Consider the following 17,762-nt stretch of genomic DNA (forward strand, 5'->3'; position numbering starts at 1 on the left):
GATGGGAGCTAACGGGTACACTGGATAAGTATTTCGGGGCACGCCATTTATCCAGAATCCATTTAGGACACGAATTTAGCTTAAAACCGAATAACGAGTTATCCGATTTTGGAAACTCATCCCAAAACTACTAGAGTTGCTCTTAGGGCGAGTCCGCACGCTCCTCGCTCCTGGTGCTACGACACGGTGATGGTGATGGTGGTACTCCGCATCAAGGATTTCAATTACTACGTAGATCGGAATTAATGGAAATGGAATCGGCGCACACGGCTCAGAGCCGATCTTATAATCCAGACATTCATGGCTAAGGTGTCAGGTGGGATTCCACCATAATCTCGCTTCTACTCCCTCAAGGTTTGGATTAAATCAACGCGTGCGAAATAGAGAAAGTAGCCCATGCACGTGCTTACCTCGCTTTGATCGAGCATGTACAGAGGGAGCAGTTCAACATGAGAATTTCTATTTTGAATTGTGGGTTAGAATTTGAAACTAGAAAGTTTCAAACGAACCATAAGTGTTATTTTGACGGTACGTACAATCTCTACAGTATCCACCTGCTCTTTTCCTAGTCAGCAGCAGGGCAAGTAGCTAGGCTAGTGTGTAGGGTATTTTAATTGGCTAGCACTACACGCAATGACAACGGGCCGTCCGTCCGGCCATGGTCGTTGCTTGAACCCGCCGGGCAGCCGAAGCTGTTGAAGCCGCTGGTCGCGTCGCGTGCTGTTCGCCCGTATATCGATCTGACCAGGTCCGTCCGCCAATCGCAAGCTGCTCAGCATGATTAGCGCTAAGCCAACGCTAACAACAAATAATAATCGAGGCGCCATGGGCATCATTACCATTGACTTTGGCACGTCAATCTTATCTAACAACTCCTGGAGAGTGGATGCTAGAAAACGAAGAGAAATGGACAAGCCTATATATATACTATTATTCTTTTAGGGCAGCCCAAAACCCGTGTGATCATCTAAAAAAACAAGTAAACGTAAGATCCTGTCGTCGCTGTCGCTTGAACCCAGCAAGCAAAACCGCGGAGAAGGTTTCTACGCGGCCGAATTAAGCGAAACAAACTCATTCATGGTTAGGCTAACTGCGTCCAGCTCATACATGTCGTCGATCGCAGTTGTTGTTGCACCTCGCCTCGCCAGTCTTCTGTCCGTATATTAGTCGCAGCTCCTAGCCGTGCCGAGAGTTTGACATTAGCCACTCGCGCGCACGACCGCGCGCCACCATGTCGAGCCCACCACCTCCGGACGCCGCCGGGACGCCTCCCGTGACTCCACCTCCTCCCGGAGGATCGCCTCCGGTGACCCCACCTCCTCCGGACGCCGGCTCGACGCCTCCGGTGTCTCCACCTCCTCCGGACGCCGGCGCCACGCCTCCGGTGACTCCATCTCCTCCTCCCCCAGACGCGACGCCTCCGGTGACCCCTCCTCCGGTGACGCCATCTCCTCCGCCTCCGGTGACCCCATCTCCTCCTCCTCCGGTAGCGGTGCCCCCGGTGACGCCGCCTACGCCGGTATTTTCTCCCCCACCACCTGCACCAGCACCAAGGCCGGCGCCAACGCCAGCGCCGGTAACACCGTCCCCGTCGCCACCTCCACCAACCCCAACGCCAACGCCCGTAACACCGTCCCCGTCGCCACCCCCACCAAGCCCAACGCCCACGCCAACACCAACACCGGTGACGCCGTCACCTCCTCCGCCGCGCAGACCGCCGCCATCGGCATCCCCGCCTCCCCCGGCGAGCGTGCCAGGCTCATCTCCCCCGCCGCCTGGCGTCAACCGCTCGCCGCCACCACCCAACAACGTGCCGGCTTCGCCGTCGCCTCCGCCGTCTCCTCTAACGCTGTCTCCGCCTCCGCCGCCGGATTCTTCAGCGGGCGCGGCGCCGACGACGTCGGGCAAGTCGTCGTCTAGCACCGCGGTGGGCGTGGGCGTGGCCGTCGGCGCCGTGGTCCTGCTCGGCCTCGCGGCCGTGCTCATCTTCTGCGTCGTGTCCAAGCGCCGCCGCCGCCGCCGTAGGGTGCCGCCGCTAGGGACCCCAGGTACGTTCGCACACGATCGTACTACAACCCCTACTACGTACCGCCTGCCTCGGTCGCGCGCGAGACCGCCATTCTTGACTTTTTCCGCGATGCCACATCATGTGACGTCGTGGTGCGGGCAACCACCACGCGTTAACTAACGGCAACAAACACGCGGTGTTAGTGCGCCATTCTCTCCTGATGCAACGGCACGGAGCTAGTGACTGCGACGCGCGCTGCGCCACGGCGTGCCAGCGTTGCGACATTGATCAGTGCTCCACTTGTAGCTAGTGCTCCTACGTTCCATCGAGAAACTGAACACGCTGTCTGTCATCCGAAACTCAATGTGTTTGTGCTTTTTGCCAGCGGATTTCTTCTACGACCCGAGGCAGCCGACGACGCCGCTGCAGCATTCGCACGCGCTGTCGACGACGCCCTCGTCGACGCCGCCGCTGATGCAGTCCTGGCAGAGCGGCGGCGGCACGCCCGGGTCGCCGCTGCCGGCCCTGACGGGCGGCACGTTCGGGTACGACGAGCTGGCGGCCGCGACGGACAGGTTCTCGGAGGCGAATCTGCTTGGAGAGGGCGGGTTCGGGCATGTGTACAAGGGCACTGTGCGCGGGCAGGAGGTGGCCATCAAGAAGCTGCGCGCCGGCAGCGGGCAGGGCCACAAGGAGTTCCGGGCCGAGGTGGACATCATCAGCCGCGTGCACCACAAGAATCTGGTCTCCCTCGTCGGCTTCTGCATCCACGCCGAGCAGCGCCTCCTCGTCTACGAGTACGTCCCCAACAAGACGCTCGAGTCCCAGCTGCATCATGGTATGTACCTCGGTCCTATGCCGAATGGACAATGCTCCTGCAACTGCTCTGCTCTCTGCTGGTCTAAGAAATGTGAGCATTGACATGAGAGTATGGTGATGGTTTCAGGGAGCAGCCGCGCAACGCTAGATTGGCCCCGGCGGTGGAAGATCGCGGTCGGCTCGGCGAAGGGCCTCGCGTATCTGCACGAGGACTGTGAGCTCTCCCTGATTGGCTCAGTTCATTTCATTCTAATACAAATTTGTGGCGTGGAGATTGTCCATCGTGCTATTAGAATTTTGTGGCGTTAAACTGAAGGTTTTGATCTCAGGTCACCCCAAGATTATCCATCGCGATATCAAGGCAGCCAACATCCTCCTGGATTACAACTACGAGCCCAAGGTAGATCGTCAAAACAGAATACCATTGTGGAATCACCTGACTTAGTGTTTTTCAGTTTATTTATCTACGGCTCTGGTACCTACAGGTTGCAGATTTTGGGCTGGCAAAATGCCAGGAATTAGAACAGACTGCTGTTGAAACGCGCATAATGGGGACTTTTGGGTAAGATAATTGCTCACACGCACCCCTAACAAATTGCCAGCGTACCACAGATATCAGAATCTCAGATTGACTAGGAAGATCGCGTAGCTGGTACATGAATGAAATGCATGTGGAGTAATCTTGTGTTGTGAAAACTTGTGTCTCCAGATATCTGGCTCCGGAATATGCTGCCACCGGCAAAGTCTCCGACCGGTCAGACGTCTTCTCCTTCGGCGTAATGCTTCTGGAGCTGATCACCGGAAGGAAACCTATCATGGAATCTTCGGATCACCAGCCTGAAACATTGGTTTCTTGGGTGAGTTGCCATGAAGCTCTGAACTATCGCCTGAATTTGTGCAAGATTTTGTTTTTCTTTTGGAACATTCAGTGATCCAGATGGTCGTTTCCTTTCAAACTCCTTTTCTTGAACTTGTTCAAATTATCAGACAATGACAACCACTAAAAATGACTGTACTTCCCCTCACTGTACTAGTATATAGGTCCATCATGTTTATCCCAACTAATTCCCCATTCATATTTCAAGCTACAAATGTAACGAGTAGCAATTAATGAACGGTTTTGCTATGTCTCAGTCAATTGAGATTTTCTTAAGTCTAAGTCACCTACAAAAAATTGCTTTGAGTTGCACTTTTCTGTTAAAAAAGTGCAATTGCACTTTTCTGCCAGAAATGTGCAACTGGACCGAGTTGCACTTTTCTTTGAACTGCACACTACTAGGGAAAGGCCCATTGCCGGCGCACCTAAAACCCCCATTGCCGGCGCACCACGAGCCCGCCGGTGCGAACGCGCCGGTGATAAACGGACACTGCCGGCGCACCAGGCTGTGCGCCGGCGATATATCAGCTACTGCCGGCGCACCACCCTGCTTCGCCGGCAAAGATCTATTCCACCGGCGCACAATCAGGTGCGCCGGCAGTAGTGCATCCAGCACTGGCGCATGCCACGTGCGCCGGCAATGTTTCATTTAGGTGCGCCGGCAATTAATTCGAAAATTCTTTTTTCCACTTTTTTCCAGCATATTACAATACAATTTTGACAGCAGTATATATTTACAACGCAGTTCATATTTATACAGTATTACATGCAATATGAGAAGCACATAGAGAGCCAAGTTTCATTTCGGTATCAGTACACAAATACGCAAGTCTCGTTTCGGAATGTGTTGATTCATACAACACATGTGCATATGCAACACCGAACGGCGAAGTTTCACAAAGTTAGAAGTCTTGGTACATAGTCGTCACAAGTATCGTCATACACCTCACAATGTAGGTCCTAACCTAAACTAGAATCACATAGAACATGACCAACATGGTCATGACCATCATCACGAAGGCCATGGTCTTCATCCGGTTCCTCCTCATGTCCCTCATCTCTCCCGCTAGATAACGGGCGTATCTTCCTTCCGCCTCCACCCTAGTGGGGTATCCCTTGTAGCTGTTGCCGCTGAAACGGTGCACCTGTCTCCGACAGTCCTCCCAGTCGTCGTAGACTCCAGGAACCCTCCCCTTGTACACGACATATGTCGTCGGCATCTCCATTCACAAGACAAGTAAAACGTTAGTACCAATGCAATGAACAAGTGCCAACTCAAATAAGAGACAAGTAGTATGAACTAAATAGCATGTGCCTCATACTTTGTTGGTCGAAATAAATAATAACATACAGGGATGGGGTCAGTGAGGCTAGGTAGGATGCACAATAGATTGATATTTGTGGCCATCACACCAAGCCTCACTGGCCCCACCCCGGAGTGTACAAGTGACCGAACATTTTAATCATCGGCCAATGCAATTAAGAAGTGCGAACTCAAATAGAAGACAAGTAGTACGAATTAAATAGCGTGCCTCATACTTTGTCGGTCGAAACAAATATTAACATCCAGGGATGGAGTCAGTGAGGCTAGGTAGGATGCACAATAGATTGATACTTGTGGCCGTCGCACCAAGGCTCACTGGCTCCACCCCCGACTGTACGATTGACCGAACATTCTAATCATCGGCGAACTCCAAATACGAGGCAAGTAGTGGTCGAGTAAATGCAAATAATTATTAAGCTATGTACGCCATAATCTTGAAATATATAGCAAAGTAAATGAAACTACAGACACATGTTCACATGCACATTCATACAACTAAATAAAAGCAACTAGTCGATTCTATGGGAATATATAACAATTATTACAGTACGGAAGTTCAAGGACATATCGTTCAAGCTTTAGCAAGTGTTCCCGTCGTAGGATCAGGTTGTACGCCTAGGGGGGAATGGACGGCAGCCCTCAAGCGAGTTGAACGGCCTCTCATCACGCGACATCTCCAAGCGGAGGTCTATCTCGTCATTAGGTGGTAGACCATAGCCGTAGAAGAACTCGCCAGACCTATTGTTGACATCCTGCAGGATTATCGTGCAAATGAACTGCTGGATGCGACCCCAGTTCTTTCTAATCTCTCTATCAGGGACATCCGCCATGTTTGCAAACCTGTTTCTGAGATTATCTGGCAGCAACATGTCATCTGCGTACTTTATGTACTCCTGCATCCGAAGGATGGCGTACCACGCGTCCATCCCATTGTCGGGCGTCGATCGCCCGAGGCAGGGAAGTTGGTTGTGTGGGTTAAGACGAAGCCTCCTCGGGATTTCCTCTCTACTTTGAGGGGGCCTGCCTTGTTGGCGAAGCCGGTGAGAGCATCATTGAGAAGGGCCCTGATGTGGGAGTAGTCTTTCTTGCGGTCCCTACCCGAGTCGAGATAGACTGCATGCGAGTGTTGCGGGTGCACGACGATGAGGGTGCAGAACTTGTCTCTGCGGAAAACACACGGATTAACCTTTGGAAATGCAAATGGAGATATAGGATAGAATGGTGATGGGGGACTAGCGAGTGATTACTTACTCGGGGAAGTAAGGGATGAGAATGGCGCCCTTCTTAATGTTCGCCAGCATGAAATCCTCGACCTGCCGGGTGGCAATCGCGCGATCCCCAGTGGTTGCAGATGATGCTCTCCCGCATATAGAAGGGGTCCATGATCGCGATGGTCGGCGTCCCCTCCTTAACAACTGGGAAGACATGCTAAGAGCAACTAGGCGAACCACACTAAAGTGGAGCGCTTGCATGCGATAGATGCTGAAGATGTCGTTGAACCGGATGAAGCACAAGTCCGCGGGGTACTTCTCGACGAAGTTCATGCCAGTTGGCACCTTCGCCACGAAGAGAGGGTAACCAGGGATCTTTTGATTTGAGAAGAAGGTTCTCCACATGCAAGACAGTCTCATGCAAGCTCCTCATATCCGGGGTGAGTTTCTTCACGACATGCTCCGGCAGCATCGGTTGACCCAAGTGATGCAGAGGTCGCCAATTGTTTGGCAACTTGTCAAGGAGTGGGACCTTGTCCTTGGATTTGGCCGCCGCCGCCTTGTCTTGGGCGTCCTTCTTATTTGCCCTCTTCCTCTTCTTGGGTTGTAGTGCTGGACCATCCATCGCCGTAGTGGCCGTAGCACGGAGTGTGTTTGGGCTCAACATATTTTTGACGGCGGCGGTGGCGACCTCCTCAGGATTTTCCTCCTCAGCAGCCGTGTCTTGAGACTCGACCAGCTTCTTGGAGCACACATATTTGAAGCCCGGCGCAGCCTCAGGGACAACGTGTGAAGCCGTAGGAATATCCCAGTGGCAGTTGTCACGTTCAGATTCCTCGGCCTCTGGCGCAGCTGGCTGTTGGGGGGGGGCGCCGACCTCCGACGCAGCCGGCCGTTCGGTGGGGCGATGACCACGGCGCCGCCGGCTGTCGTGGAGGGACGCTCGACATGTGGCGCCGCAAGGTGCTTGTCTTTGCTTGCCGTCGACCCCGAGTAGGTGTTGATCCGAATTAGGGTCTTCGGCCATAGCAGTACCCAACCCTTCAGTGAGGCCAGATTCAACGGGCTATCGTCATCGGCACCATGCGGTTGATTAGGAGGAAACAAATCCTCATAGCCCGGTAACGCCCGATCCACTTCAACCCGGTAAACGTCATCCGCCATATCTCGTGTGTGCCACTTCTTATCCAGGGGCCGAATGATGGACCCCCTCGCGACGTCTTTGAGTTCGTCGTTTACTCTCATCAAAAAGGTGCATGGCGTCGAGAGCGCCTGCGAGAACATGTGTATGGCGTTAGAGAGAGGGCAAGGATGACGAAACTAATATATTAACTTGATGTACACATTAGTTAATTACCGTGAGGGCGTTGAGCTCGGCTAATGTCGACGGGCCAGCACATGCGGCGGCGGGCGTGCAAGTGACGGAGGGGCTGCTACCCGGCATGGACGGTGAATCCCTAGCACCAGCGACATTGCCGGCGGCCGGAGGAGTCTCCATTATAACATTGTCATTGCCGGCGGACGGCGGCACCATCGAGTTGCTGCCGTTGAAGCTAACCACTTGCATTTTCGGGGGGGGGGGGCCTTGTTTGCCACCCTCATACCACGCTTGCATAGCGTTGAAATCTGCTTGGACTCCAGCGGCGACTTCAGCTTTGACTTCAGGTACGAGTGTAGCTTTGAGTTGCGGTACCAGTTGCGGTACCAAACCAGCTTGGACTTGGGCTAGGATTGACTCCCTCATTTCCTCCGCCTCCCGCTGCTTCCTCTCATTACGCGCATTTTTATCGGCCGCAGACGACAAGCCATAGTGACCATGCTTGTAGCCTGTACCGGCGCCAGCCACACGGCCTCTATGCGGCCTTCTCGTCGGTGAATGCTCATTAACGATGTTTAGCGCCCGTACGAGAGGCTTGTCCCAGGCTACCCTGCCCGTCGACGCCTGGGACGAGGAGCCTTCGTCACCTTGGGAGGCTTGAGAAAGTCTTTGTCTTTCTTCTTCCTGCGGAAGAAACGCGAACCATTTAGAAATGTTGCTACTATTATATGAACGATACTTAATCTAATAAAACCGGTAAATTGCTTACCAGTTTTTTCTCCAACGCCAGGACCTTCTGGTCGTTCGTGAACCAAATTATGTCGGTTACGACCTTCGGGTCCGTGACAAGTTCCCCGGTTAGTTTCTTCTTATGGTACCGGGACCTGATGAATCTTCTTTCAAGCGGGTCCTTGTACTTGAGCCAGGGGTTCTCAATGCCGGCATTTACATACGCCTCGTCCTCCTTCGCCCAATAGGGCTCCTTTCCCTCGTACCCACGGCTCCCAAGGTTGTGGTTGCCGATGTTAAGCTCCCGCATTTCCTTCCCCCACAACTTGCGATTCTTGGTTGCTTGTAGCTCTTCATTGGCCACAAAAGCATCAAAGTCCGCCTGGGTGACATGCGGAAAGGCGGAGTGGACCTCTTCGAAACCTTTGCCCTCAGCAATCAGCCTCCGCACCATGTACTTATAGCTGCTGAGGTGTTTGGTGAACTTCAGGAGGGCTTGTGAGTTCACAATGTTGTTGGTTTGATGACTGGAGGCGTAGTCGCCTAGGAACTTGTATCGTGCGTGCAACCTCGCAATGAGCTGGGCTCGCAAAGGCGCTTTGCTCTCAGCTCGGAGGTCCGTCTCGTTGAGATTGACGACCTCTCGGAGGATACATGCCAGTTGGTTGCCGTACCCCTTGGCAACATCCTTAGGCAACACCGGCAAACCACTGGCGGGGTCCACCTCTGTGACTGTGTCTCTGCCGGTGCCGACCGTGTTTTGGCGCCTTGCCTTCCGCGGCCTCTTGGCTCCACTTGTCCCGGTGCCACTACTCCCGGCGGCGGCGCTAGGATCGTCGCCGCTTGTCTCGCCGCCACCCCCGGCGGCGCCGGTTGCCTCATCGCCGCTAGGCTCGTAGGTACTACCCCCGGCGGCGGCGCTTGCCTCGTTGCCGCTCGGCTCGTCGGCACTACCCCCAGCGGCATCCTCCATCTCATGGTCCTCGTATAGTGAGCATTTTACATCCCTGGCATCCCTGGCAGCATTACTGCTTAATTACAACAGAAATTCACATATCAGCTACATTTCATTTACACTATAATAAACAAAATCAATTTTCATTGCATTGACAGTAGCATGAGCATGAGAGCATAAATGGCAGAGAGCATTTTCTCTGGAACCAGTAGCATTTCCACAGCCCAACTCAATTTCTTTTTTCAACAGCACTTAGTATATAAAGCATTTTATTAAAGCATTTTATTTTTATTGCTAACATAATTTGACAGTAGCATGAGCATGAGAGCATAAATGGCAGAGAGCTTGTACCCACACTTATACAAAATACACTAGGTACCTTATCATTTTCATTTTGTTTTAAATGAACCAGATAAGGAACATAGCACCAATTTTCATTTTCTTTTAAATGAACCAGAGAAGCTCACATGTGTCATTTCTCATTTGTGGATTATCAGAAAGCTCCAATTATAAATCAACTAAATGAACCTAGCTAGCTAATGTCCATTTGCAACAGCACATCATATATTTGCAAAAACACAATTTTAAATGAACCAGAGAATGAACATAGCACTTCTTCTTCTTAAATTAAGTAAACCAGTAGCTAAACCAGTAGTAGCATTTGCTACTGCCAACTAGTGTTCATTTAATTTAAATGAACCATGTACTGCTAGCAAATTTTATTAACTAAACCTACTAAATTATTTTGACCAGAGAACCATCATATTATTATGAACATACCTAAGAAACATGAACCTAGCTAGCTACTTCATTTGCATTTCATCTAAACCAACTAAACCAACATATATAAAGTTCATTTTCAACTTGATTCCAGTAGCATAAGCATGAACCAGAGAACCATGTACATCATTTTTATTTTGTTTTAAATGAAACACATAAATAATTGAACCCTAAAGTGTTCATTTCATCATTTTTTAAATGAACCAGAGAGCATTATTGCTATATCAACCAGCCAACATCTAGAGAATTTATAGAATTTCAGGCAGCCAACATTTAATAGCATTGCCATAGAAGGCACTACATTTAAATGAACCAAAAGAGTAATTTATTTTAGTGCTCTCTCAAAATTTCAAACCAGAGAATGAATATGAGTGCATTTCATCATTTTCTACTGCATTTCATCATTTGCTACTGCATTTCATCATTTTATGAACCCTGATTACTGCATTTCATCATGAGCACAACATTGAGTAAAACTAACTAATCAACCTAAGTACTTAACTCATATAGACAATGATGTGCTTAATTTTTCAAATTTGAACTTCAAAATTGACTCTTTCACCTGCTATTGCATTTATTTAATTCTTTAACATGAATATATAGCAAATTGAGCATGAGCAGTAGCAAATTGAAATCAAATTGAGCATGAGCAGTAGCAAATTGAGCATGAGCAGTAGCAAATTGAGCATGAATATATAGCAAATTGAGCATGAGCAAGAGCAAATTTGCAAGGGTACAGGGCATCAAATCAAATTTTCTATGAGTAATACAAGAATCGGCGCAAGATCGAATTCAACTACTGCAAGAACAACGGCGCAGAGAGAGGGAAGGAAGAGGGGGATGGAGAGGGAAGGAAGAGGGGGATGGAGAGGGGAAGGAAGAGGGGAAGGGAGAGAGGTTCTTACCAACGGCGATGGCCGGCGACGCCTGCTGCTCCTCTCCGCGACGGTGGCCGGCGATGGTGGCGCGCAACGGCCTCCTCCTCCTCTCCGCGACGGTGGCCGGCGCGTGACGCCTCCCCCTCCTCTCCGCGGCGACGCCCTGCTCCTCCTTGCGTGGCGGCTCCGGCGTGCCGCGAGGTCGACGACGGCGCAGGGCGGTGCTAGGGTTCGGCGTGTGCTAGGGCGCGTGAGATTGTGGACCGGTGGGAAGAGGATCGACACACGCGGTGCGGCTAAGTCCCACGTATAGCCGGACCCATGTTATTGCCGGCGCACCACCTGTTTGGTTCGCCGGGGACAACTCTACCCCCGGCGAACCAAACAGGTGGTGCGCCGGCAATAACATGGGTCCGGCTATACGTGGGACTTAGCCCCCACCAGCCCCCGGCTGGCCATTTCCTTTTCTATTTTACTTTTACTTTTTCTTCATTTCTTTATTTGTTTTCACTTTATTTTATGTTTATTTTCTTTCCTCCCAAATCATCTACAAAAAATGAGTTATGCATTATATTTATGTTCTTATCTTTTTAAGATAATAACAAAGCAATATGCATGAGTTATGTAAAAACATGAAGATATGAGTTATATATACATGCATGCATAAAATATTGACCAACACAAATCCTATACTATTTTTTTCCTTTTCTAAAACATTTCCTTTTTCTATTTTATTTTATTTTTCTTCTTTTCTTTATTTCTTTTCACTTTCTTTTATGTTTATTTTCTTTTCCCACAAATCCTATACTATTTTTTTCCTTCTCTTTTCAAGATAATAACAAAGCAATATGAGTTAATTAGGCATTACAAAAAAATATGAGTTATATATACATACACAAAATATTGACCAACACAATATTAATTAGTCATACATAAAATATTGGCCATGACCATATGAGTAGTTATGAATTACACAAAATATGAGTTATAGTTTGCAAATAAATTTTTACATCATCGATTGAGAAGAGTGTTTCGCTTTCTTCTTGCTTTTCTTGCTCGTCGTTGAATAATTTAGCCCCGTGTCGTGACTTCTTCTTTTGAAGGGTCGACCTGACCTCGGTAGCGTGGTCCTGCTTCTTCTTGTGGTGTATGTTGTGTCTTCATCCTCGGATTCTTCCATCATTGGGTCTCCGACTTGTCCTTCGAAGTCTTCCTCGTTGGCGACTCCATCCATTCCGACGATGGTCCTCTTGCCTCTCCTCACGATAACACGGCTAGGCCTGGATGGGTCGGTTATGAAGAAGCATTGGTGCACGTGTTCTGCCAGTACCCATGGCTCATTCTGCGCGGTGGCGTTCGTGGATTTTGATTTGTTGGCTTCGGGTAGAAACATGGTGGTGAAATACCGGTCTTCTTTTCTGACGCTCTTAGCCCATCTGATACGGAACATCGGCACTTTCTCCCCAGCGTAGCTAAGCTCCCAGATTTCCGCGATTCTTCCGTAGTATCTAGTCTTTACGTCACCCGTCCAGGAATCCATCGTTACCCCTGAGTTCTGGTAAACACTGTTCTTGTCTTTTTCTTCCGTGTAGAATGTGTACCCGTTGATATCGTACGCTTGGTAAGTCATGATGTTGGGCGCGGGGCCATGTGACAAGGCCAATACTAGTTTATCCTTGTCAGAATCCATTGGTGGGGGATTAGCATCAATGTGGTCTTTGAACCAGCGCGAAAGAGGAGTTGTGCTCTCTGTATATTTCTGCTTCCGTCATCATCGGCTTGCCACTGTTCTCTATCATGGTTTTGTGCTCTTTCAACCAAGGATCGATCAAGTCAATGTGTTGTAGCGCTACTAAGTTGGCCCTGTCAAAGTCGGCACTCCGAGCAGACATGTGCACGTGCAGTTCCTTCCTTCCATTTTTGTGGCCTACTCCTCGAACCTACAGAGGTACTTGTTTTGAGGCAAACCAACAGGGTCCTCGATGTCTAGATAATTCGTGCGTAAAGAGATGCACTCTTCGGTGAGCCAGCCCGGTACGCTGCTTCCATCTGGATGTGACCTGTTATGAACGTATCCTTTAATGACCCCATTCATTCTTTCAAACGGCATCATGTTGTGTAAGAATGCCGGCCCTAGACTGACGATATCATCCATGATATGGACCAACAGATGGACCATCACGTCAAAGAATGCAAAGGGAAGTACATCTCCATCTCACATAGGATCACCACGATCTCTTCCTCGGAGCCTTGCGAGTTTCTTCACGCTTATCGACTTCCGAGTTATGACGTCGAAGAAGTTCTGAGAGCCCACCAGCGTTGCACGGACATGGTCATCCATTATACCTCGGATTGCAACCGGAAGAATCTGCGTCATCATCACGTGATGTCATGAGACTTCATGCCGCTGAAGTTTCGTTTCTTGGGGTCCAGGTATCCGCTTATTAGCCCGGAGTAACCGAAGGGCACTCGACTCCTACAAGGCAATTGAAAAATTGATCGACCTCGGCCGGACTAAAAGTGAAGCAGAGGGGGACAAGAATAGTCCGGCTGCTTATTCCTTTTGCGCTTCGACCGCCGTCCGCCTCCTCCTCCGATCGTCCCTCTTGGGCCGGCGGGATCTGAAGCTCTTCCCCGATGCCCAAAACTTTCAGGTCTGTCTTGCTTTCGGCCCATCTTTGGTCCGGTCCGGCATGTTGAGAAGAGTGCCAAGCAAGCTCTCGCACACGTTCTTTGTAATATGCATGACATCAAGGCAAAGTGAGGTGTATCGAGAATTTTCCAAAGACGGCAAGTCCCAAAACACGGACCTCCTTTTCCATACACCAATGAGCGGCGTCGTTTCCTTTTTCTTCTTCTTCTCTCCAGGCTTTTGACGAATCTTTCCCGGCGCAGAGGCACTCCTTCCAACCTTTCAAGAATGTATCGATCTCTTCGCCGCTCTTCTTACGTGGAGGTCCTCGGGGTTCATTTGTACAATCGAACAGATCTCCAAGCTTTCTCCACGGGTCAGTTTTCTCTAGCCACCTTCGAGGCCCCATGTACACTGTTGTCGACGAGCCATCCATACCAAGCTGCAAAAACATCGTCTCTTCCATGCACTGACACATGCCTTGTGTCCATGGCACACCCGGCACGAAATGTAACCGTATCCGAGGTAGTCCCGCACCGTCGTGATCAACGCGGCTCTCAAAGGGAAATATTCTTCCGCGACGGCGTCCCATGTATCTACCCCTTCCTCCGCCCACAACGTTTCAAGCTCCTCCTTTAATAGTTCGAGATACATGTTGATATCGTTTCCTGGCTGTGTCGGCCCTTGAATTAGCATACTCATCAGTATGTACTTCCTCTTCATGCACAGCCAGGGCGGGAGGTTGTAGATCCATACAAACACGGGCCATGTGCTATGTGTGCTGCTCTGGTTTCCGAACGGATTGAATCCGTCCGTGCTCGCACCCAACCTGATGTTTCGGGATCTCGCCCAAAACTTCCGAATTCATTGTCTAATGCTTTCCATCGGCTTGCATCCGAAGGGTGCGCCAAGACTGGGTGCTCAATCCGCTCTTTATCATTCAACACCGCCTCCTTTCTTTCTCGCGTGCCGCCGCATGAGCTTTGCTTCCTTGCGGTCCGCGTAGAACCGTTGAAGCCGGGGGGCGAGCGGGAAGTACCACACAACTTTCCGAGGAGCTTTCTTCTTCCCTTTCTTGTACCGTTCAGCTTCACACACAGGACATTTGGTCTTGTCCATGTGCTCCTTGCGATACATGATACAGTCGTTGATGCAGGCGTGATACTTTTCGTGGGGTAAGTCGAGAGGGCACGTGATTCTCTTGGCCTCGGCTAGACTACCAGGACACGTGTTCCCGGCAGGAAGGAGATCTTTCACGTATTCCAGGATGTCGTCGACGCTTGTGTCCGTCCATCCGTGTTTCGCCTTCATCTGCAAAGACATCGAGAGCTACTCTCAAGCGAGACTCCCCAACCCGCGACCTGAGTCGTACAACGGAGTATTCGAGTCTATCTCGAGTTGCTCAAGCTTTGATTTCCGCTTGGCGCCTTTCGTCTTTTCGAGAAGCAGATCTTGAAGATGAGGGTCCCGCACGACTGAAGCTAGCGGCACCTCTTCGTCGTCGTCAAGGTTATTGTCGTCGTCAAGGTTATCGTCATGTGCGACAAACTCTTCATCGTCATCAGTATCATGATGCCCTCCTTCTTGCCGGCCATTTTTACCACCTGCCGCCGTCGCCCCATTGACCTCCGCGCCATCATCACTCATCCATTGAGTGTGTCCATGCATGAAACCATTAGTGAGCAGGTGCCCCTGCAACTTGCCTGAATACGGGTCAAACCATTTCCCTCGTTTGCATCTCCGGCACGGACACAATACCTCCGTGCGGTTATTTTCATACATGTCGATGATCGCGTGTTTCAGATATCTCATCACGATGCTTTCACTCATCTCGATAACCATTATCGCCTGCATGGTAAGATTACATAATTCATTAGAACCATGCATCCGTCGGTAGTTTTCACGGAAAATTTCGGCATGACCTTCCTACACGGTAGGACATAGGAGCGCTTGTAAATGTGCCGAAACGGAAACTTGAAGAATCAACATTTCGGCGCAACGTTGGCAACTCATTTTCAACGCCAACACACACACAAGCACAAGCACAACATATATATATGCCACACACGAGAGCTTTTCTTCAAATGTCCAACATACATCGATTTCATTCCTTAATTTGTTCATTAATCACCTATTTGTTTGATATATTCGTCGATAAGATCGAGACGACGCGCCGCGACAATGGCGTATGGAAGCCGACTTTCTAGATCTAGATCTAGATTGAGCGGTCAATGCGGGATAGTAGATCTAGATCTACATAGGGGGATGTGGGAGATGCATGTAGGAAGGGAAGATTTGCTAAAAAAAATTGATTTTGTTTGGTCAAATTGGTGAAATTGGGGATAGAAATGGGCAAAAATGAGCTGGGTTGGGAGAAGGCTCGGGTTTGTGTGGAGAAGTGGAGTGTAGTGAGTGTGTGAGTGAGTGGGCTCTGGTTGGTGGCTGAAATAACTGCCAGTTTATTGCCGGCGCACCTGGACCCTGGGGCGCCGGCAACATATACCCCTTTCGGCTATATCACCCGGGCCAGGCCCAAGAATCATTAGCGGCGCACCGGCCCAGGGGTGCGCCGGCAATAGCAAATTTTCCACCGGCGCACTTCGGGCCGGTGCGCCGGCAATGATTCTTGGGCCTGGCCCGAATCGGCCTGGGCCATGCCAGGAAATAGCGCCGGCGAGCCTTTCCCCGAGATGCGCCGGCAGTACCCCTTCATCGCCGGCGCGGCTGAAATGTGGTGCGCCGGCAATGCTTTCCACCGGCGCATGCACAAGGTGGTGCGCCGGCACCACTTGCCTCCACCTATAGGCTTTTCCCTAGTAGTGGCAGTTGTACTTTTCTGAGGTGACCGAGACTTAAGAAAATCTCAGTCAACTGAGACATAGGCACACCCATTAATGAATTCATCTATTCTTTGTTGAACAGGCGAAGCCCTTGCTGACGAAGGCAGCGGAGGAGGAAAACTACGAGGAGCTGATCGACCCGAGGCTGGAGACCAACTACGACGCCTACGACATGGCGCGGCTCATCGCGTGCGCCGCCGCCGCTGTTCGACAAACTGCGAGGTCTCGCCCGCGGATGACCCAGGTTCGTGCTAAATCACCGACGAACTCTAGTTTTCCACATGCTAGGCACTGCACACTGTCTCGAGGACACCACAATCTGTAACAAGTTTGCTTCCGATGGAATGTGATCAGATCGTCCGGTACCTGGAGGGCGAGCTGTCGGCGGAGGACCTGAACGGCGGCATGGCGCCAGGCCAGAGCGCGATGCATCGGTCGTCAGGGGGCGCCAACACGGACGAGATGAGGCGGCTGAGGAAGATGGCGTTCGGCCCGGGGAGTGGCACGGTCGGTGGCACCATCAGCGAGTATGCCAGCAGCGAGCAGAGCGCGCCGACCAGCGAGTACGGGCTGAACCCGTCCAGCGAGTACACGGCCAGCAGCGCGGCAACCACGGAGGACATGACAGACGCCCCATACAGAACTGGGAGCGGCGAGGCTAGACCCGGAACTACGGAGCGGTTAAGCCGGCGCACCACCGCCAGCAGGCAGGTCGGACGGCCGAGCCGAGGGTGATGACCAGGGCCTGGTGATGACCGATGAGACGCCGGAATTTTCGTAAAGTTTACGAGCCAATGATAAAAGAAAATCGTTGCTCGTGTACATACCTGATGCTGCCACTGAGATTTCGTTCCCCTTTCTTTCTTTCCGTGTTTGTTCTTCGGTTTTCAGATTCATGTGATTTGTTTTGGGTGGTGGAAGTTGTAATTAACCACTCATCGGATGAATAAAACGTAAATACAGTAGGTGTTAAAAGTTCTTTTTTCAGATTCATGTGATTTTTTTAGGATTGCTAATCTCTTTAATTGTCAGCTAGGGGAGTTGGCTATGGTATATCTTGCAGTACCTATGAGTGATCATAAACTTACTATTGATCAGTTGATGTTTCTTGCAGAAAAAAGTGATTTACAGAGTAGATCCCTGGCAAGGGAAACACATGCTTCTGCTTCTAGACTGAACTTATCTAATCGAGTGAAAGACGTCGTCATGGCGGAAGCCAATCTTCCAGCCGGTGTCCGTTGTCTGCCCCGCGAAGATGTTTTTTTCTTTTTTGAGATCTCGTGGAGATAGTTATGTTTGTTTGTTGAGACGGGAGGTGTGTGGAGAGAGGGAGAGAGGCCAGGTCGATCGCATGTTTTAAGCCGTGAGGCGTGGAGTCGCATGTGTGTGGC

The 17,762-nt window shown here is 50.5% G+C and overlaps 1 protein-coding gene across 1 annotated transcript; it reads left to right on the forward strand.

Moving 5' to 3' along the window:
* Positions 1-1,150: 1,150 nt before the first annotated feature.
* Positions 1,151-17,377, forward strand: LOC127343875 (uncharacterized). Its single transcript, XM_051370071.2, has 8 exons — positions 1,151-2,048; positions 2,394-2,846; positions 2,955-3,041; positions 3,157-3,227; positions 3,313-3,389; positions 3,537-3,684; positions 16,454-16,615; positions 16,726-17,377. The coding sequence occupies exons 1-8, from the start codon at positions 1,232-1,234 to the stop codon at positions 17,104-17,106; spliced, it is 2,196 nt and encodes a 731-aa protein (XP_051226031.1). The 5' UTR covers positions 1,151-1,231; the 3' UTR covers positions 17,107-17,377.
* The last annotated feature ends 385 nt before the right edge of the window (positions 17,378-17,762 follow it).

Source organism: Lolium perenne, chromosome 3 (assembly GCF_019359855.2).
Source record: "Lolium perenne isolate Kyuss_39 chromosome 3, Kyuss_2.0, whole genome shotgun sequence".
NCBI lineage: Eukaryota > Viridiplantae > Streptophyta > Magnoliopsida > Poales > Poaceae > Lolium > Lolium perenne.

Coding starts and splice junctions, on each gene's coding strand:
- LOC127343875 (XM_051370071.2), top strand. CDS start 1,232: ATGTCGAGCCCACCACCTCCGGACGCCGCCGGGACGCCTCCCGTGACT. Junction 3,390..3,536: donor CGCATAATGGGGACTTTTGG/GTAAGATAATTG, acceptor TTGTGTCTCCAG/ATATCTGGCTCCGGAATATG. Junction 16,616..16,725: donor CTCGCCCGCGGATGACCCAG/GTTCGTGCTAAA, acceptor GAATGTGATCAG/ATCGTCCGGTACCTGGAGGG.